Below are 23,432 nucleotides of genomic sequence, written 5' to 3'. Positions count from 1 at the left end.
ATAAAAATTAAAAACCAACAATATCCAAATCATCACCTTTGGAGGATGGAAGAGAAATAAGTCAACATTCTATACTAGTAAATAAAGGAAAATATGCATTTAACCTGACTTTCCTTTCCTGAACAAAATAAAAGGGAAAGTATCTCTTCACAAAAGTATCCCAAGATTTAAAAAAAAACAACAACAACAACAACCACCTCACTCCTCAATTTTGCATATGTTTGAAATTTTTCACAACCAAAAAAACAAAATGGAAAGACCTAATTCAGTTCTTTAAACAAATTAACTTGTTTCGACAGAAGCATAAATAAACACCTGAACTGAAAAGCATGACTATATGTTCAAACTGGAAATAAAACACCATGAAATAAGGGAAGTTCAATTAATACATTCCCTATGACATGCACAAATTAATTTCTTTCATGGCAACACTTACACATCTTCTTCCACCCGAAGCTGCTGAATATGGGATTTGATTTTCTGTCCTGAAGTTTTTAAGATGATATTTTCTAGGAGGTGGAAATCATCTTGATTAAAGAGTTCACTGTCCTCCAGTGGCCCAATGATCTGTGAAGAAGAGCAGAGTGTTCGGTACTAGAATCACAGCTGGAAAGAAGCCCTCTGTTTTCCTCAGGCTATCTTATAAACCTAACCACTTTAAAGACCCAAGACATGTATACATCTAATAAAATCAATAAATAGGTAAAAATAAAATGCAAATCAACTCATCCAGTTATTTATTTACTTATCAATTCCTCAACTACAGAGGGTAGACTTGTATACTTCACAATATTTTTATAGTAAGCAACTCTGAAATAAAACAAAATAGCAACATAGTTTCATTAATTCTCGCTGAGTATTAAGAAAACAGAGCCAAACCAGAGATGTAACGTAGTGAGTGAGAGACAGCAGAGATTTCACCCTCAGTGCTAAGAGTTTAAAGTTTGGTAGATCCCCACAGTCTCATGTCCCTGGCAGCAGATATGTATGAAATAGTCTAAGCCTTCACCAGTGAAGCTGACAGAGACCACACGGCTGTGAATACAGTCCCCACAGAGGATGAATACTTCACGTATCAAAGCTTTATCAACCTACTCTCTGAGAGACACCACACTCTCACTGCCACCATACATGTGGCAGGACATAATTACAAAGGAAGAAGGTTCTGTACAAGGATGCTTGTATCAAAACAAACCTCCTTTGAAATAAGGGTGCAGAAATTATCATTGGCACTGCATATGCCCCAATCCCCTTTGGAAAGAGCGGCTTTGTTTGAAGAGTTTACCAGCTTTGGAGAACACTGCCAACACTGTTCACTGATCTAATTTGAGATCAAGTTTGTCTCAGGACAAAATCCTCACCCTTCCATTGCTGATAACTGCCCTCTGTCCCTTCTTCAGCTTCAGAACATCCCTGCAGTACATGGCATGAGACAAAATGAAATCCATTTTGGAAGATTCAAAGACCTCTTTAAAAAGACTGAAATCCATGCCCTAGGAAAGTAATTGTTATTAAAGAAAAGTAATTGTTACTAAGAAAGCCATAAAAATAAATAGTCATAATTAATAAATCATAAAATGCTTTTAATGGAAAGTCAGAACTAATTTTAAAAATTAACATTATGATGTCTCAATTCTCCATCCTCCCATTCTCTCCCACCATCCCACACATCAAGTAATGTTAATGTCCTGCTCCTGTTCTTTTCTGTGATTGCTCAGTTGGTAAATTATTCTTCATTATAACTTTGTTCTGCATTTTAAAATCTTGCTAATTTCAAGGGCCTTTCTTCTAACTGAAACATCAAGTATACTTATCATTTATAAGAATTTTAAATCTATAAAACAAGTCCAAAAGGTTATAACTCATATAATGAATACATGTGGGCTTGTATCAGAACACATCAAGAACACATACGCCTCTTACTCATAAGATACCTCAACCACAGTTTTTTTCCTCAATAAACAAATCAAATATTGCCTTTTAAAACCTATACAACACAAATGGCTTTGTGCTTAAAACATAAACTTAGATGAGTCATATTTCAAAACTTTAAAGTACTTAAAGTGGTAAAGGGAGTATGGAGAATTGTTATTTCTGGGGAAAATTCTTTCAAACTAAGAAAATCCTCTGAAACTCGGTACTAAAATCACAAATTCCAATCATGAACAAGACACATCAGACCATGGGAATGAACTTCTGTGGAAAGTAACAGAACAAGGCCGCCCGATGCAACACACAGACACTTACCCCAACAGAGAACTCCCCAATGTCAACTCCTGCAGCCAGGGCCTCTGCAGTCTCCTCCTTGGCCATTTTTGTAATGAAATTCTTAGCAGAGTTGGAGGTCTGAGTTTGGAGAGCTGCCCAGATTGCTCTGGAGATCTGAGTGTTCTTATAACTTATATCTTCACTAGGATTATTGATCATACTTATTCTAACATTGTTACTGGATTTCTATTTACAAAATGGGAAATAAGAGTTATATAGTAGATGTTTTGAACTTAAAAAGTACAATTAACATTGTCATAGTCCATTAAGTAGTAAATACAACCTCTCTTCAAAGTCTTCTCTTCTGTATACAGAATAAAATTAAAATGCTATAGCCAGGCTTTCAAACCCCCAGATGAACTGGTTGCCAGTCTACCTTGCCGACTTCATTTCTCACCATCCATGTATATATATAGCTCCATTACAGACCATCAGACCCTGTATTCCCCAACACATTTTGTATTATTTTAACACACTCCATGCTTCATGTTGGCATGCAAACCCCAAGTCCATCCTATTTTTCCTCCTCTCCATCCCAACCAATCTTCAGACTTCTATTCAAATACTTCATTGTTCAAATGGCCTTTCCAGATTCCTCGCAAAAAATTAGTCTCTCCCTGGGACGCCTGGGTGACTCGGTCAGTTAAGCATCTATCTGTTGTAGGCTCAGGTCATGATCCCAGAGTCCTAGGATCAAGTCCCACCTCGGGGTCCTTGCTCACCAGGGAGCCTGCTTCTCTCTCTGCCTGCTGCTCCCCCTGCTTGCGCATGCACTCTCTCTCTCACACACACACACAAATAAAGTCTTTTTTTTTTTTTTAATTAATCTCTTCCTGAGTAAAAAGATAAGAATCCATGTTGAAAAAGTTATCTGGGACCCATAAAACCTATGTCATGAACATAGGCAACAAAATTTCATACTAATGTGTATCTAAGGATGCCTACAAGAATAGTGATAGCAGCATTCTTCAGAATAGCCCCTAACTAGAAAAAAAAAACACCACTGTCAAACAAAAAGATTAAACAAAGTTTTATAACTTTGGGGTATAGCCATACAATACAGTGCAGCACAATGAAAAAGAACTACCTACCACTACTTTTAATATCATGGATAAATTTCACTAGTGGGCAGACTTTCCTCGAAAAAACAATGGTTGTTTCCCTCAAGTACTAAAAAAGCAGGGCTCCCACTTCCCACACAGAACAGAAACATTTGCATATGGAAGAAATTGCATCTGGGCTTCAAACAACTACCCCTGAAAAGGTATTCTTGTGAAAACCACGAAAACATCCGTCAATTGAGGATTAGGTAAACCAAGTGTGGACTATCCATACAAGAAAATATTAATACACAAAACGGAGGTGTAGATACTTGCCTGATGTTTAATAGCATCATAGAGTAACTGTCTTCCAGAAGGGCTATCAAAATCCCCAACAATCCAAAATGTTACAGGCCTAATGAAAGAATCATCTGTAGACAAACAAAAATAATATACTGAGTCAAAGGGAAAAAAACACATTTATGTTTCAATATTGTTATTAAGCCAAATAATTTCTGAAAAACATGCAAAAAATAAGAAAATGGCAAGTTTAATAAAGATACAAAGCAAAAGTAGTAAAACTTCTATACTAGAATGAAAGCAGGGTAACCTTCCATATGGCTTAATTACAAACTAGGAACATGCATTTATCAATTCTACTATGGTTTAGGCAACTGTTAGCATATACAATGAAAAAGAGGCTTTGAACATGTGGGTGACATATCAGTTTTTAATCATATTAATTTGTAACTTTCTGAAATAGAATTCTTTGCAAACATTTATACAATTTACACAAATTTTACCTGCATTTGACAAATTATCTACTGTTACCCACAGGTTCCAGAAATGTCACAATAAAGTGTCAATAAATTCTGAATCACAATATTGCCTGAAACCACATGAGATAATTAAGAAAAGAAACGGAACATTGTGAAGTTTAAAGTTACCATATATTTCCTTGGAGGACATTCCTAGACAGAAGTAAAGGAAAAAGAGTAGAAGAAAATGTCATTGCTATAACTGATGCCTACCGTAAGAGTCAAAATTTAAAAAAATAATGCCTAATATGATCAATCTTCTCTCTGCTCTGTAGTCCCCTTACTGCTATAGCACTGTTTCAGGGCCCCTCAAAACCAATTTCTTTGAGGAACCAAATGGAGCAATTGCTTTTATCTACATAGATCTGGGGATTTTTTCCTTCTTTTTTTTTTCCCCCTGAAAGTCAGAAATTCTCCCTAGGATAAGACTACGGTGTAAGATAAAAATAGCTGCCTTAAATGACAGTCAGTGCTTTGAAAGGATAGTAAGTGTGACCAGAGGGGGAAAGCATCTGTCTGCCATTAAATGTATGAAATGATATCTGCCTGAGATCATTTCACACAATATTAGCCTAAATAACTGATTCCATAAAAATCAGTTTTAAGATGTACACAAAGATTCCTAGAACCAAGTTTATGTTATAAACCCTAAAAAAATTAACTCAATATTGTCACTGAAGAGGCAAGTTTCAATTTTCAATCCATTAACCTATGTTTACATCATAAACGTTTTCACATTTTGAATTATGAAAAAATTTTTCATTTCACCTTAATATCTAATATATATCTATAAAAACAACATTTGAATTTTCAAAAACTCCACTTTTTGGAGTTTCAAAAACTCTACTTCATAAAGACCTGAATTTTAAACAGGTATTTTTGGGGTTCAAATCATTTAAGAAATATCTAATAAAAGAAATGATGAAATCTCTTTCTAGCAGACATGGAGGACTGAATTATTTCTAAAAATACTAAAAAAAAAAGAAAGAAAAGAAAATGCTGAATCCAAGATAAACCTAATATGAATTACCTTTCTTGGTCAGATAGTTCATACTATTGGCTATAGCAGCAGTCTTGCCTTGGGAATCCAAAACAGTAAATCTAGCATAGTCATTCACAAAAAAGTTATCTGGAAGAGAAAATTTGAATAGATTTATAATTAACGTGCCTGAATTCAATGTAATGTTAATATTCAACTGAATATCTGACTGGTCCATAATATGGGATTTATAAAAATGGATGTGTAAAATCTATTGTTACAGGTTTATTGAACAATTAGTGCCCTCGGGCAATGCTCTTATCATTCATTTCCCCTTGAGTTACCTTCACTAAAATCCCAGCTTCATCAAGTCATTCCTTTGATTTAAACTACCCAATAATTTCTTCCTACCTATAAAATGGTTTCCATCCTCTATCAGAACCCCTCAATCTCCAAGAATCTCCCCAATCTTATGCATAATTGTACTCCCACACAATGCCACCCTTCTATCACCATCCTCCAAGCATAGGTGGTTTACCCAACCCTCCCTCTGTCTGCCCACCTGCTCACCCATCTATCCTTTCACTCAACAGACCATACCAAAGACCTACTATCCTTTCAGTCACTATTCCAGTAAAAGGAAAGAAATGGTAAGTAAGAGAGAGACTGCTGACCACCCGCAGGCGCCTGCGCTACAATAAAGAACCTCTTGCTGATTGCATCCTGTGGCAGTGTTGAATTCTTGGGTAAGGGGATCCGCGGGTCTTTCAAGACATGTTACAATATGGATAAAACTTAAAAATATTACTCTCAGAAGCCAGTCACAGAAAACTCCTAATTATACAAAATACCCAATAGAAAACTCCCTTAGAAATAGAAACTAGATCAGCAGTTGTGTAAGGCATAGGAAAAGGGGAAATGGGGAGTGGCTATCAATGGGTACCCGGTTTCTTTTTGGGGGGATAAAGAGTGATAATTAGACAACTTTGAGAATACACTAAAAATGTGTTACACTTTAAAATGTGTAAGGCTTCGGGGCGCCTGGGTGGCTCAGGTTAAGCCTCAGCCTTGGGCTCAGGTCATGATCTTAGGGTCCTAGGATTGAGCCTCCCATCAGGCTCTGCTCAGCAGGGAGCCTGCTTCCCCCTCTCCATCTGCCTGCCTCTCTGCCTACTTGTGACCGCTCTGTCAAATAAGTATATAAAATCTTTAAAAAAAAAATAAAAAATAAAATGTGTAAGACTTCAAGAGACTGAGTTCTATGGCATATACACTTTATCTAAAGGTTTAAATTTAGATAGGCATTCCTAGACTCTCTCTCAGAGTAAAACCACCTAAGGTGTTTGTTCATTATCACTGCTAGCTGATTCCAAAACAAGGATGAAGAAAAGACCACTGCTTAACAGCTTTATGACTGTAAGAAAGTCAACAATACAGATTTAGTCTCAACACCTAAGGCCTAAACAGGTGGCACTTAAAAGACAATGGAGGGGTGCCTGGGTGGATCAATCAGTTAAATGTCCTATTTCAGTTCAGGTCATGATCTCAAGGTTGTGAGAGGTCCTGCCCCGGATGTGGAGCCTGCTTAAGAGTCCCTCCACCCCTCCCAGCTTCCCTCTCTTAAAAAAAAAAGACAATGGATATTTTTCAACGTTTACAAGGATTTATACAAGAAGAATTTTTCTCTTTTTGGAGAAAACTCTTGTGAATTTAGAGGCTCATGTTAAGAACTAAGGGTGAAATAAAATAAGACTGGGTCACAATCTTGGGTTATCTTCTAAACACTGCAATCCAATAGATGTAAAGATTCTGAAACACAAATGAAAAAAAGCCTAAAGTTGTTCCTGAAATGCTCCTTACTGGTTGCTGTTAAATCCAGATATTCTCGCTCAGATGTCAAAATCCTAGAATTGATTCGTGGAACAACATTTGGCTGATTCATGATATATTCTACCACGTCCTGATCATGGGACAGTTCACCCTACAAGAAAAAAAATTAACAGGGTGGGGGTGGGATGAGAGTTAAACAAATGAGAACAATAATAATTTATTAGGAACTAAAAAGTCATTAACTTTACAATCAATTGTTTCTTATGTATTGATAACACTTAAAAACAAATGTTTCCATGTTATAGGTCCCTATCATTGCCAAGCACAGCTTGACATATTATGCATATATTATATTTAACTCTTTAACAACTTGAGACAAATGTTGTTGACATCTGTTTTAAAGATGAAGGCTGAGGTACAGCTTTCATTTCATGTAACTTTGAGGTACTCAAAGTTACAGAGGTAAGGAGATTTGAGTATAAAATGCAAAGCCAAGTTTACATGGTCTCTCCACACACTACTGTGCTTTGCCAGAAATAAGCAAGCTCTACAAATTAGGTAAGAATTACCATAACCAAATATCCATCCTGAGAACTGCTCATAGTTAGCCTCTCTTTAAAGGAAAAGGCCAAACACCTTCTCTCTCTCAAGCACTTAATGTATTTTATAATAAAAATCATTCCAAGGGCATCTGGGTGGCACAGTCAGTTGAGCATCTGACTCTTGGTTTTGGCTCAGCTCATGACCTCAGGGTAGTGAGATCTAGCCCTGCATCAGGCTGCATGTTCAGCACTGAGTCTGCTTAAGACTCTCTCTTCCTCTGCTCCCTCCCCTCCCACATACTCTCTCTCTTTCAAATAAATAAATACATCTTAAAAAACAAAAATCACCCTAAGCTTTTTATAAATCTCAGGCATTTCCAGAGTCAAAATTATATTTCAGGGAGAAAAAATCCTTTCTCATTTTTTCTTCCCTTTCATACCTCTCAGATATATAGACATACTTGTACTTCATGAAGGCAATCTCAAAACCAAGTGTAAATGGCTATGGAAACTTGCAAATTCTTCACACTCAAAATATTTCATATAAAACCATATTTTACAGCAACTTTCAAGGGAGAGATAGATGAAAATCAAATATACACAGTCAAGTCTAAAAAACTCCAATTAGGCATCTTCTGTGGCTATTTAGCCCCAGAGATAGAGAACTCGTATGCAAATTCTCAAACTATAAACTAATAATGAGCATATGAACCAATCATACAACTCAAAAGACTACAGAGTTACTAGATGATTTAGTATAGATATACATCCATGTATACAACTTTGATCTCTATTTATAAATCTGAATTGATTCCACTTAGAAGCCTAACTAACTAGCTCAGGGAGGGCAGTTTGACAACATCTACCAAAATTTTAAATGTACATACCTTTTAATGCAGCCCATCTATACACACACACACACACACACACACACACACACACACAGTGGTTGTTTCTAGAAAAAGAAGATGAGTGGCAGAGGAACAGGAGTGAATAGGTGAAAGTTTCTCTTCATTTATGCTTCTATACACATTTGAATTTCACATCATCTGCATATCATACCTTTTTACAGTGACTCTAGTTCAAAAGTTTAAATGTACATTACCCTTTGACAAAATACTTCCAATAATTGGTATTTCTCAAAAAGAAAAAGCAAAAAGATATACATATAAGACTATTCATTATGGCACTATTTATAACAGTGAAATTCTATAAGCAATGCCCAACATTAGAAGATAAAATAAATGATTGTTCATTCTTAAAAAACTAGGGGCACCTGGGTGGCTCAATTGGTTAAGCAACTGCCTTCAACTGGGGTCATGATCCCAAGATCCTGGCATTGAGCCCCAAGTCTGGCTCTTGCCCAGTCAAAAGTCTGCTTCTGTTTCTCCCTCTCCCTCTTCTCCTCCCCCTGTTTGTGCTCGCTCTCTTAAATAAATAAAAAAGAAAAACTATGCAGCAATCTAAAAGTACTGACGAGTTACACGGTCAGAAACACAAAGACACATTCAATTAGATAGGTAAGCTAACTTGGATCGGAAGAATAAACATTGTTAAAATGTCTATACTGCCTAGAGCAATCTATACTTTTAATGCCATTCCAATCAAAATTCCACCGGCATTCTTCAAAGAGCTGGAGCAAATAATCCTAAAATTTGTATGGAATCAGAAGAGACCTCGAATCGCTAAGGAAATGTTGAAAAATAAAAATAAAGCTGGCGGCATCACCTTACCTGATTTCAAGCTTTATTACAAAGCTGTGATCACCAAGACAGCATGGTACTGGCATAAAAACAGACACATAGACCAGTGGAACAGAGTAGAGAGCCCAGATACGGACCCTCAACTCTATGGTCAATTAATTTTTGACAAAACAGGAAAAAATATACAGTGGAAAAAAGACAGTCTCTTCAGTAAATGGTGCTGGGAAAACTGGACAGCTATATGTAGAAGAATGAAACTCGACCATTCTCTTACACTGTACACTAAGATCAACTCAAAATGGATAAAAGACCTCAACGTGAGACAGGAATCCATCAGAATCCTAGAGGAGAACATAGGAAGTAATCTCTTTGATATCAGCCACAGCAACTTCTTTCAAGATATGTCTCCAAAGGCAAAGGAAACAAAAGTGAAAATAAACTTCTGGGACTTCATCAAAATCAAAAGCTTCTGCACAGCAAAGGAAACAGTCAAAAAAACAAAGAGGCAACCCACGGAATGGGAGAAGATATTTGCAAATGACAGTACAGACAAAAGGTTGATATCCAGGATCTATAATGAACTCCTCAAACTCAACACACATGAAACAGGCAAACACATCAAAAAATGGGCAGAAGATATGAACAGACACTTCTCCAATCAAGACATACAAATGGCTGTCAGACACATGAAAAAATGTTCATCATCATTAGCCCTCAGGGAGATTCAAATTAAAACCACATTGAGATATCACCTTACACCAGTTAGAATGGCCAAAATTAACAAAACAGGAAACAACATGTGTTGGAGAGGATGTGGAGAAAGGGGAACCCTCTTACACTGTTGGTGGGAATGCAAGTTGGTGCAGCCTCTTTGGAAAACAGTGTGGAGATTCCTCAAGAAATTAAAAACAGAGCTTCCCTACGACCCTGCAATTGCACTCCTGGGTATTTACCCCAAAGATACAGATGTCGTGAAATGAAGGGCCATCTGTACCCCAATGTTTATAGCAGCAATGGCCACAGTCGCCAAACTATGGAAAGAACCAAGATGCCCTTCAACAGATGAATGGATAAGGAAGATGTGGTCCATATACACTATGGAGTATTATGCCTCCATCAGAAAGGACGAATATCCAACTTTTGTAGCAACATGGACGGGACTGGAAGAGATTATGCTGAGTGAAATCAGTCAAGCAGAGAGAGTCAATTATCATATGGTTTCACTCATTTGTGGAGCATAACCAATAGCATGGAGGACAAGGGGCGTTAGAGAGGAGTAGGGAAATTGGAAGGGGAGGTGAACCATGAGAGACTATGGACTCTGAAAAACAGTCTGAGGGGTTTGAAGTGGCGGGGGGGTGGGAGGTTGGGGTACCAGGTGGTGGGTATTATAGAGGGCACAGCTTGCATGGAGCACTGGGTGTGGTGAAAAAGTAATGATAATGTTTTTCTGAAAATAAATAAATTGAGAAAAAAAAAAGAAAGGTAAGCTAAAAAAATACATATGTAAATATATATTTCTATATACAATGGGGGCACAAAGAGCTATTTCTCTAGGGGTCCTGATAAAGGAAGAACTTTCAGTTTTACTCTAGACACTTTAATATTCTCCCAGTTTAGTATTTTTTAAATATATATAGAAGCACAGATGACTTTTGTCATAATATTTCAAATAAAGCTTTCTTTAGCTAAACCAAACCAAATTTCTCACTGGCAATATAAATTGAAACAGAGGAAAACTAGCTTTCAAAGGGGGAATATTTGAAAATGATTAATTCTTTTAAACAACAGATATCTGAAAAACAGAAAAACTCTTCTGAATTTTTGTACCCAACAATGTTGAAAAAGAAATGCTTTAAATGGATGCTGGAAAACCAAAATGTTTTAGTTATCTTTTATCTTTTCATTAATATCACTTGAACAAAGAAAATAATTATCATTTCTTCTAGACTATTCTTAACTTTGGAAAATAAGCCACACTCATTCAAACAAAAACTGTTTTCACATTTTATTCTAGTAGCTTCATGAAGAACAAATTCCTTAACAAAACTACCTTACTCATGAGGGAGCTGGCAATATTTAGCCAACACATTTTCTGTTTTGGGATTTTGTTTTTTGGTTGTTTTATTTTGTTTTTGTATAAATGCATTAACAATCAGCATGAAAAGTAGCTTTTTAAAAAAAAAATTGGGGGTCTTTTCAACAAGTGGTGCTCGGAAAACTTGATATAATGCCAAGGAATGAAGTGCGACCCTTACAGACTCACACCACACACAAAACTTTACTCAAAATAGATCAAAGACATAAATATAAGAGCTACAACTACAAAATTCTTGAAAAAAAACACTGGGGAAAATCTTCATGACACTGGATTTGATGACAATTTCTCAGATAGGACACCAAAATCAGTCAATAAAAGAAAACACAGAGAATCTGGACTTCGTCAAAATTTGAAAGTTCTGTGCATCAAAGAATACTAACAAAAAAGTGAAAGACAACCAACAGAATGGGAAAAAACATTTCCAAATCATGTCTGATAAGGTATAAATACTCAAAATTCATAAGGAACTCTATACTTCAATAACAAAAAAGAGCCTAATTCAAAATGGAGTAAAGGACTTAAAAAGACATTTCTCCAAAGATAAACAAATGGCCAATAATTACATGAAAAGATGCTCAGTCTCTTTAGTCCTCAGGGAAATGCAAATAAAAACCAGAATGGATAAAGAAGACATGGTAATTATATGTACAGTGGAATATTATACAGCCATCAAAAGGAAATCTTGCCTTTTGCAATGATATGTATGGAACTACAGGTTATTATGCTAAGCGAAATAAGTCAATCGGAGAAAGACAATTATCACATGATCTCATTGATATGTGGAATTTAAGAAACTACGCAGAGGATCATAGGGGAAGAGAGAAAAAAATGAAACAAGAGGAAACAGAGAAGGAGACAAACCATTAGAGACTCTTAATCATAGGAAACAAACTAAGGGTTGCTGGAGGAGAAGGAGTAGGGGTGAGGGGGTAACTGCGTGATTGACACTGGAGAGGTCATGTGTTGTAATGAGCACTGGGTATTATATAAGACTAATGAATCAGAGACCTGTACCCCTGAAACAAATAATACACTATATGTTAATTTTTAAAAAAGCACACACACAATGGGATACCACTTCACACCAACTAGAATGGTCATCCTCAAAATAATAGAAACTAAACAACTATTAATGAGGATATGGAGAAATGAAATTTTTGAATATTTGGTGCTAAGAATGTAAAACGGTATGGCTGCTTTTAAGAATAATCTGGTAGTTCCTCAAAATGTAAAGACAGAATTACCATACAATCCAGCAATTCCACCAGGTATATATCCAAAAGAACTGAAAGCAAAGACTTTAACAGATATTTGTACACCAATGTTCACAGCAGCATTATTCACAATAACCAAAGGGTAGAAACAACCCAAATATCCAACACATCAATGGATAAATAAAATGTAGTATATAGGGGCGCCTGGGTGGCTCAGTGGGTTAAAGCCTCTGCCTTCAGCTCAGGTTATGATCCCAGGATCCTGGGATCAAGCCCCGCATCGGGTTCTCTGCTCCGCGGAGAGCCTGCTTCCCCCTTTCTCTCTCTGCCTGCCTCTCTGCCTACTTGTGATCTCTCTCTGTCAAATAAATAAATAAAATCTTTAAAAAAAAAAAATGTGGTATATACATTTAATTCAATTTTAATAGGAAGGGAATTCTGATACATGCTCCAACACATATGAAACTTAAAACAAGCAAGACACAAAAATGACAAAGTACAATGCCATCTAGAATAGGTAAACTCATAAACACAAAAGCCCAAGAGTGGTTACCAGCGGCTGATGAGAGCCAACAATGAAATGTTACTGCTTAGTGGGTAAACAGTTGCTGTGTGGGATGATAAAAATATTCTAGAGATAGCCGTAAAAGTTGCACAACACTGTATATACTTAATGTCTCTATGCATAGCTTAAAATGGTTAAAATGGTAAAATTTTATGTTTTATATATTTTACTACAATAAAAATACTGCAGTTGAAAGTGACATTCAGCAGAAATGATTGAGTTAAGATCTCTGAAAAGCCTCTCCTCAAAAAAAGAAACAAAAAAACACACCAAGGACACTAGGAAAAAAATCATCAAATTTTTTTCAAAACTCTGGAAATTAACCAAAGGCCTACAAAACTCCAAATGACTTTTATTCGGAAAAAAACCTTGGTAGGAAAAATAATTTTTGTGACACTTTAACCTGCCCTATTACTACTATCTACCTCTCCCCAGCTATACAAGAGTCTTGAAAACCAACAGCCCTGAAATAAATGTAAAAATCAGTAGACTAAGAATATTATCAGGTGCCTTCTCTAGTTGAACTGAATTAGACCATACTCAGTAACAACAGCTTTTTCCTGGGTATTTCTGTCAAAAAGAATCAGGAGGGCAATTGTTTAATGTCTCAGTTGCCTAAAGTGGGATAATAGTTGGGCTAACATGAAATGGCAAAAGCGTAAAGAAAAAGCTGGGGAATGAAATGTCCATAAGTGGTTTTTTGTTTGTTTGTTTTTTAATTTTTTTTTAAATTTATTTATTTGACAGAGATCACAAGTAGGCAGAGAGGCAGGCAGAGAGAGAGGAGGAGGCAGGCTCCCCGCTGAGCAGAGAGTCTGATGCGGGGCTCAACCCAGGACCCTGGGATCACAACCTGAGCCAAAGGCGGAGGCTTTAACCCACTAAGTCACCCAGGTGCTCCTCCATAACGGGTTTTGAAAAGCTCTCACATATGCCTCAGAACCTCAAAAGCCACATACACAGTCCCCAGGTTTGGGTGCATGCCCAAAAAAATCTTAGAAGGTCCTAAATGCTCTCACTTCTAACTAACCTGACACTCTGTTCAAGTAAGAACTGAAGGCTATGGCAAAGTTGTAAATTGCCAGGTGAGTGCTGAAGGCATGCCCCAACATGTACATAAACATTCCTAAGAAAAAATGGGAGACTTTTTTGGATTCAAACATTTAACAAAATCTCTGTTTATTCATTAGATGACCAATTAGCTAACAAGCAGAGACTTAAGGACAAAGAATACAGACTTTAAAGAATTAGCATTGCAAAGTCACTAAACAAACAACCACTACAACCCTGGTAGGGCTAAGACTCTAATTTCTACAAGTCTCACATTATATTAGTCAAAATGTCCAGTCATCAACAAAAATTTTACAAACATGCAAAAAAAAAAAAAAAAAAAAAAGTATGGCCCATACTAAGGAAAAGAGCACTTAACTAATATCATTCTTAAAATAGCCCAAGCAGTGGACTTACTCCACAAAGACTTTAAATCAGCTCTTTTAAATATATTCAAAACACTAAAAGGAAACCCTGCCTAGCAAACTAAAGGAAACTTTGAGACTTAGGTATCACCACATACACTGTAAAGAGAAAGAAATTATGGAAAGGAACCAAATAGAAAAAGCAGTTAAAAATACAATAACTGAAATTAAATATTCGCTAGGAGGACTCATAGCAGATTTTAGCTATTAGCTAATACTAGCTAGTATTAAGTTAACTAGTAAATAGCTAATTTACTGCTATTAGCAGAAAAAAAAACTAATCAAAACAAACAACAAAAAAAACAAAGAACTTAAAGATATGTCAACTGAGGTTATCTAATCTAAGGAACAGAAAGAGACTTTGGGGATACTACAGAGGATCAATATATGCACCTACCCAGAAGGAGAGGAAAGAAAGAGAAACAGTATAATAAAAAAATTGGCTAGGGCGCCTGGGTGGCTCAGTGGTTAAGCCGCTGCCTTCGGCTCAGGTCATGATCTCAGGGTCCTGGGATCGAGGCCCACATCGGGCTCTCTGCTCAGCAGGGAGCCTGCTTCCTCCTCTCTCTCTGCCTGCCTCTCTGCCTGCTTGTGATCTCGCTCTGTCAAATAAATAAATAAAATCTTTAAAAAAAAAAAAATTGGCTAGCATCCTCATGAAGGTAATCTCTTAATCCTGGAGTTTCCTGAGTGATAAGGGAAGCAGCTTTGTTATTCATGGAGGGCCCCATTTATCAATCACATCTGATAGTTTATACTAATTAGGGGACTCAGGGTGGGCCTTTAGACAGTTTATGGTGATGAGGCAACTCAAAGAAGGCTGTCCAAGCCAGAAAGACCAACCATGTGGTAAGAGGGTTGGTTCTGAGCAGCACAGTATTGATCTGATCTCTGGAAACAGGAAGAGGGGCTACAGATTGAATTCAATCACATAGTGAATGATTCTATCAATAATGGCTATATATGAAGCCCCAATAAAAATTCTGGACACCAAAACTTGGCTGAGTTTCCTTGGTTGGCAATACCCCGTGTGCTATCACATACTAGTAATCAGGAAGGCCAATGAATGTATCCTTACTTCACAGGGAGAAGATAACAGAATCTTTATGTTTGGAACCTTCCCAAACCTTGCCCTATGCACCTCACCCTTTGGCTGGTTCACATTTGCATTATTTTATTATCATAACAAGAATTATAAACATAGCACTATCCAGAACTCTGTAAGCTATTCTAGCAAATTACCAACACTGAGGAGGGTATTTAGTGCCCTTGCATTTTTAGCCAGTACATGCTAAGCGAGGGTGATCTGGGGACCCCCAAACTTGTGGCTGCTGTCTGAAATGAGGGCAACCTTGTAGTAAATTGCGTCTGTAAACTGCCACATTTGGCCTAACTCTGAGTAGTTTGGTATCAGAAGTCATTATAGGCAGAAGGACTTATAGAAAAAAATGATTGGAAGGAAAGCTCCAAATTTTGATACTTAAGAAACGTAATGTACTCTATATAGAAAAACTCATAGTTCCACAACTAATCAAATTAATGAAATGTCCAAAATGAAATACAAATAAAGGACCCTGAAAACAGGAACAAGAAGAGATTCCTAACACAGACTGGATCCACAATAGGATTAACAGCTGGCTTCTCAAGAGATCCCATAGAGATCAAATGGCAACGGAATGACCTATTCAAAGGGCTAAAAGGAAAAGATAATCAACCAAGAATTCCATATCCAAGCATACCATCACTCAAAAGTGAAGGGTAAATGAACACATTCCCAGAAAAACAAAAACAGAGAGAATTTTTCACTGGCAGATCCAACCCAAAATAAACACTAAGATTTCCTCAGATTAAAATGAAAGGACACAAGGCACTAACTTGAATCCCCACAAAAAAAATTAAGAGCACAAGGTAATTATATAGGTAAATATAAAAAGGGTCTTAATATATTTTTTATTTGTAACTCTTTTTCTATTTCACTTATGAGACAACTATAAAAGGCAACACTTATAAATTGGTGCTGATGGACATGTAATATAGAAAACTACAATTTGGGGGCGCCCGGGTGGCTCAGTGGGTTGGGCCACTGCCTTCGGCTCGGGTCATGATCTCAGGGTCCTGAGATCGAGTCCCACATCGGGCTCTCTGCTCAGCAGGGAGCCTGCTTCCCTCTCTCTCTCTGCCTGCCTCTCCATCTACTTGTGATTTCTCTCTGACAAATAAATAAATAAAATCTTTTAAAAAAAAAAAAAAAGAAAAGAAAACTACAATTTGTATGACCATAACAACATAACAAGGGGAACAGATAGAGCTATATAAGAGCAAAGATTTGGTATACTAGTGAAATTAAGTTGATATAAAAAATAACAGTTATATAAACATTACATAAAAATCACATAATAAAGGGGAAAAAAAAACATGATCATCTCTACAGACACAGAAAGAGAATTTGACAAAATCCAACATGTTGATGATAAAAAAAAAAATTCAGTAAACTAATAGAATAAAACTTCCATAAACTAACAAAGGGAATCTGCAAAAACCCTGTAGCTAATATACTTATAAGTGAAAGACTAAAGCTTCTCCCCCTAAGACTGAAAACAAAAACAAGGGTGTTTATCCACACTACTTCTATTGAGCATGATACTAGGAAGTTCTAGACAGGCAATGAGATAAGAAAAGAAAAAATAAAAAAGAGATAAAGACATCCAGATTGAAAAGGAAGAATCAAAACAATCTCTAATTATAGATGACATGCTTTTGTCATCTGTAAGATGACAATATTTTCTATATAGAATTTTTTTAAGAAGCTTTAGAACTAATAAAACAAGTTCAACAAGTTGCAGCATATAATATCAATATACAAAAATCAACTGTATTTCTATTCACTATTAATGAATTACCCAAAAGTAAATTAAGGAAATAATTCCATTTATAATAGCATCAAAAAGAACAAAATACTAACAAATAAATTTAATGAAAGAAGTGTAAGACTCCTTCACTGGAAATGATAAAACATCACTAAAAGAATAACAAGACCTAAATAAATGGAAACGGATCCTGGTTTCATGGGTTAGAAAATTCAATATTGCTAAGATATCAATACTCCCCAAATTAATCTACAGATTGAGTGCAATTTCTACTGAAAGCCAGTTGTCCTTTTTTGCAGATACTGACAAACTAATCTTAAAATTCATATGAAAATGAAGGGGACACAGATCAGCCAAACAATCTTTAAAAAAGAAAAAAGAGGGGCGCCTGGGTGGCTTAGTGGGTTAAAGCCTCTGCTTTCGGCTCAGGTCATGATCCCGGGGTCCTGGAATCGAGCCCCGTATCAGGCTCTCTGCTCAGCAGGGAGCTTGCTTCCTCCTCTCTCTGCCTGCCTCTCCGCCTGCTTGTGATCTCTGTCTGTCAAATAAATAAATAAACAAATTCTTTTTAAAAAAAAAAAAAGGAGAAAGAAAAACCCAAAGTCGGAAAACTCACACAATAACAATAGTAATCAAGACTGTGAGGTACTTAGATAAGAATAAATACATAGGCAAAAGGAAAACAATGGGAAGTCCAAAAATAAACCTACACATTAATGTTCAACTTATTTTTTACAAGCATGCCATGATGCTTTAATGGGAGAAGAGCATTCTTTTCAATAAATAGTACTGGGACAACTGAATATCCCAAAAGACATTCAGTGGCATGCCAAACTGGTATGAGAAAAAAAATGTGGACTCCTACCATACACGATATAAAAAAACTAACTGAAAATACATCAAAGAACTAAATGTTAAAGAGAAAAAACTATAAAATGCTCAGAAGAAAACATAGGTATATAACCTAGAATTAAACAATAATTTTGTACATATGGTAAAAATACCACAAGCAACAAAAGAAAAAAAGTAAATTGGACTTAATCAAAATATAGAGCACCTGTCCTTTAAAAGACTGACCACCAAGAAAGTAAAAAGACACACCATGATATCAGAAAAATACTGACAAATCCTACATATAAGGGATCAGTAACCAGAATACGTAAAGAACTCACAATAACAAAACAAGTAACCCAACTAAACACAGACAAATAATTTTAATAGACAACTCTCAAAAAGAGATATAAATGGTCAATAAGCACAGGAAACAATGCTCAACATTATTCATGTTTGAGTAATGCAGGTCAAAACCACAATGAAATAGTACTTTACACCTAGGTTAGAATCAAAGAGATAGACAGTATCAAGTGTTGGCTAGAATTCGCAGAGAAAGTAGAACCTGCATACATTGCAAGTAGCAATGTATAATGATACAGTCACTTTGGAAAACAGCCTGTTAAAAACAGAATTACTGAATAGGCAATAATATCCTTCCTAGGTATACACACAAGATAAAGGAGAACGCATGTCTACACAAAAACTTGTACATGGTTGTTTATAGCAGCATTACTCATAGCAGCCACAAAGTAGAAACCTAAATTTGCATCAACTGACGAATGGATTTTTAAAATGTGGTATATCCATTCAAGGAACTATTATTTGGCCATTAAAAGAAATGAAGTACTGGGGCGCCTGGGTGGCTCAGTGGGTTAAGCCTCTGCCTTCAGCTCAGATCATGATCCCAGTGGTCCTGGGATCAAGCCCCACATCAGGCTCTCTGCTCAGCAGGGAGCCTGCTTCGCACTCTCTCTCTACCTACTTGTGATCTATCTCTCTCTCTCTCTCTGTTAAATAAAAAAAAAAGAAGAAGAAAGATATGAAGTACTGACACATGCTCCTACAAGAATAACCTTGAAAACACTACACTAAGTGAAAAAAATCTGATACATAAGACCACATATTGTATATTAAGTGTCCTAAATAGGCAAATCCATAGATAAAGAATATAGATTTGTAGTTCCCAGGGTCTAGGGTAGAAGTAAATGCAGAGTGAATGCTACAGGGCGTTGCATTTTAGGGGAGATGATAATGTTCTAACATTAGACAGATTATACTTGCATAAACTTTGTGTATACACTAAATATACTGAACTGTCCACTTTAAAAGGCTGAGTTTTACAGCATGTGAATTATGTCTCACAGTAACTATATATATTTATATATATATGAAATATTTGTATATAATAATAGAGTCTTCCCTAAGTCAAAATTCCTTATAAGTAGAAATGTCTCTTAAAAATGCTAAATCCTTTAGAATTTTTTAAATAAAAATTTAAACATTTAATCTTGACAACAATAAACTAAGCTATTTCAAATACAATGCACAGAAATTCTTATGGATATTTTCATTATTAGCACAACTTGCTGAGAATCTGCAAGCCAATTACAAGTAGTGTCTAAAAAACAGTAATACTTAAAGAATATTATTGCTTCCTACAAAGCCTACAAAAACATAAGCAAACCATTCTCTTTCAAAATCACTCTTGAAATACCACTCACCAAGTACACTGCTCTTTGGAAGAAGGTTGTGGTCTCCAGGATTTTATGCATTGTGATGGTTTCTAATTCATCAGGATCTAACTGTTCCTTTTCAAAGGGCATTCCATTGAAGAGAATAACAGGCAGTGGACCAACCCCAGTCTGCTCATAGTAGCCTCTTGCTTCCTGAAACACAAGGGACCACAAACATTTTTTAATCCTTCATGAGACGAATGGAACGAAGCATATTTTTCATACATACATGTGCTAACAAGAAAAGTAAAATTAAAAGAAATACAGTCACCAAGAAATAAGTGAAGAAATGCCTTTAAAGAAATATCAGAAGAGACATAGTTAATATCCTACTGGGTAATTTGATACTAATTACTGAGTTTTTGTAAAAACAGAAAAACGTTGAGGCGCCTGGGTGGCTCAGTGGGTTAAGCCTCTGCCTTCGGCTCAGGTCATGATCTCAGGGTCCTGGGATCGAGCCCCACATCGGGCTCTCTGCTCAGCAGGGAGCCTGCTTCCCCCTTTCTCTCTGCCTGCCTCTCTGCCTACTTGTGATCTCTCTGTCAAATAAATAAATAAAATATCTTAAAAAAAAAAAAAAAAACAGAAAAAGCTTGAAAATTAGTAACAGATTTGGGGATGAGGGTAATTTTAAGCTGCCCAGGCTACCAAACTTTAATTACATATAACAGACCTTTCAACAAATATGGAGATATTCTTTCTTGCTGTCCAATGCAGCAGCCACTAACCACATTTAACTACTAAGCACTTGAAATTAATTAATTTTCATTTTAAAAGCCACATCTGGCTAGAGGCTACCATAATAGGCAGCAAAATGACAGACTGCCATCAATTATGAGTGCTTCTGAGCAGATAGCCTGAGATAAAATATTTACACCCCAATCTAATTTTAAAAGATCCCTATCACTAACATAGAAATTACACTTTTAGGAAACAAAACAAGGCTGGTGGTAAAACAGTGCTTCAAAATTGCTCTATAATATACTAAGCCCCATCTTTTTCCTTCTCCAAGACAAAAAAGGTTCCTTAGCAGGGAAATGCCAGGCCAACCAGAAGGTAAATATAGCTAAGATGAATACTCTTCTTTGGTGGTCAGTATAGAGGTACATTGCCCCAGACATCAACCACAAACAAAGACTAATTTGCCAAAGTAAAATCTACATTACTACCCAAGATGTAAAAAGGATTCCTTAAAACATTCTTGTTGAACATCTTTTAACTAATACTTTCTGAAAATACCAGAATTATATAAATTTATATATATATAAATAGAAAAGTAGTTCAATTGGGTAACTAACAATCATCAACTTCGTTTCTAATCCAATCTAGCCCCACTAGTAACTAATGGTACAAACTTACCAGATGGACAAAGACATGGCACAGGCAGAAAGGCCTTCTATGTTGATTTCTGTCATTTCTACATATCATAGTTTACACTTTTAAAATTCGCACTTCTAAAATTCTTACCATGTTAATTTTGTTCTTTGATGTTTTAACTATTTCAAAGACATTCATTAAAAACTCAATTTTAATACACTTGAGTTTTAAAAATTATCCCCCCTAACAAAACAAAACAAAACCCACATTGTAACTCCTAAATGACAGTAAGAAATTAAAACTGGTTTTCTCTGGAAATGGCAACTGAGTGAAAATGAGGACTGGGAGGGAGATGTTTTGATTATATATACTTTTCTTTCTTATAAACTGTAAATATCTTACCAGACCAATTAATAGAATGTAGCCTAATTACCAAAAAGCTAAACTTAAAAATTACATGAGAATTTCTTCAATGGTAACTAAAAATGTTAGCTGTAAGTAAATTAAAAACCTTAATAATTACAGGCAAGGTCTTATGAATGACCTACTCACATATGATAACTGAAATTAATAAGGACACAAGAGTTAACATGCCAAAAGCAAAATGTCTATGTGTGTAAGTCAGGACTTCTCTTAAATATCATTATACACTAGCTTGAAAAATATAAATATACACCTATCAGACTACATTTTCTTCAGTTTAAAAATTCTACTTTAATTGTACAGCATAGTACGAATAATTACAACTTTCAAATATCATACACAGAGGATATCATAGCTTCAGATTTACAAATAAAAGATACAGAATTCTGCTCACTGTAAAGTCTTGTTTCTCCCTCTCCCTCTACCATTCCCCTCAGCTTGTGCACTCTGGCTCTCTCTGTCAGATAAAATAAATAAAAATCTTTAAAAAAATAATGTTTGGGTCAACCAGGAAATCAAAGAAGAACTTAACGATTCATGGAAACCACTGAGAAAAAAACACTTCGGTCCAAAATCTATGAAATATGGCAAAAGCAGTCCTAAGAGGGAAATACATAGCCACCCAAGCCTCACTCAAAAAAATTGAAAAATACCAAGTATACAAACTCTCTTTACATCTTAAAGAACTGGACAATCAACAACAGATTAAGCCTACCTCACACACAAGAAGGGAAATAATTAAATTAGAGCAGAGATCAATAAGAAACCAGAGATACAGTAGAACACATCAATGAAACTAGAAGCTGGTTCTTTGCAAGAATTACTAAGATTGATAAACTACTGTCTAGACTAATCCAAAAGAAAAGAGAAAGGAACCAAATTAATAAACTTATGAATGAGGGGCACGTGGGTGGCTCAGTGGATTAAAGCCTCTGCTCAGGTCATGATCCCAGGGTCCTGGGACCAAGCCCCACATCAGGCTCCCTGCTTGGTGAGGAGCCTGCTTCTCCCCCTCTCTCTGCCTGCCTCTCTGCCTACTTGTGACCTCTCTCTGTCAAGTAAATAAATAAAATTTTTCAAAAAATAAATATGTAAAATTATGAATGAAAGGGGAGAGATCAAAACTAACATCAAGGAAATAGAAACAATCATCAGAAATTATTATCAACAGCTATATGCCAGTAAGTTAACCAACCTAGAAGAAATGGTTGTATTCCCGGAAATCTATAAACTTCCAAGACTGAAATAAGAAGAAACTGACAACCTGAATAGACCAGTAACTAGTAACAAGATTGAAGTAGTGATCAAAAACCTCTCAAAAAACAAGAGTTCAGGACCTGATGGATTCCCTGGGGAATTCTACCAAACATCCAAAGAAGAATTAATACCTTTCTCCTGAAGCTGTTTCAAAAAACAGAAACAGAAGGAAAACTTTCAGGCTCTTTCTATGAGGCTAGCATCACCCTGATCCCCAAACCAGGCAAAGACCCCATCAAAAAGGAGATTTCAGACCAATATCCCTGATGAATATGGATGCCAAGATTCTCAAAGAGATCCTAGCTAACAGGATCCAACAGTACATTAAAAAGATTATCTGTAATAACCAGGTGGGATTTATCCCTGGGATGCCAGGGTGGTTCAACATTCACAAATCATTCAAAGTGATAGAACACACAAAAGAAGAGACAAGAACAATATGATCCTCTCCTCTCAAATGATGCAG

General features: G+C 36.1%; 1 protein-coding gene across 2 annotated transcripts in view; it reads right to left on the bottom strand.

Annotated features, from left to right (window-relative positions):
- The window catches only part of UGGT1 (UDP-glucose glycoprotein glucosyltransferase 1), a 124,974-nt gene that overhangs the window by 42,917 nt on the left and 58,625 nt on the right, over window positions 1-23,432 (bottom strand). The window contains exons 18-25 of one of the 2 annotated variants that reach the window (XM_044242730.1): window positions 19,958-20,122; window positions 6,966-7,086; window positions 5,157-5,255; window positions 4,256-4,279; window positions 3,645-3,739; window positions 2,248-2,454; window positions 1,362-1,493; window positions 437-567 (exon numbers count right to left, since the gene is read on the bottom strand). In XM_044242730.1, the coding sequence (XP_044098665.1) occupies window positions 437-567; window positions 1,362-1,493; window positions 2,248-2,454; window positions 3,645-3,739; window positions 4,256-4,279; window positions 5,157-5,255; window positions 6,966-7,086; window positions 19,958-20,122 (974 nt within the window). The remainder of the gene's footprint in view (window positions 1-436; window positions 568-1,361; window positions 1,494-2,247; window positions 2,455-3,644; window positions 3,740-4,255; window positions 4,280-5,156; window positions 5,256-6,965; window positions 7,087-19,957; window positions 20,123-23,432) is intronic. The other variant, XM_044242732.1, reaches the window with a different exon arrangement.

The sequence above is a fragment of the Neovison vison genome, chromosome 3 (genome assembly GCF_020171115.1).
Source record: "Neovison vison isolate M4711 chromosome 3, ASM_NN_V1, whole genome shotgun sequence".
NCBI classification, from domain to species: Eukaryota; Metazoa; Chordata; class Mammalia; order Carnivora; family Mustelidae; genus Neogale; species Neogale vison.
Note: the sequence above shows the minus strand (reverse complement) of the source record. Positions and strands in the feature narration are given on the sequence as shown.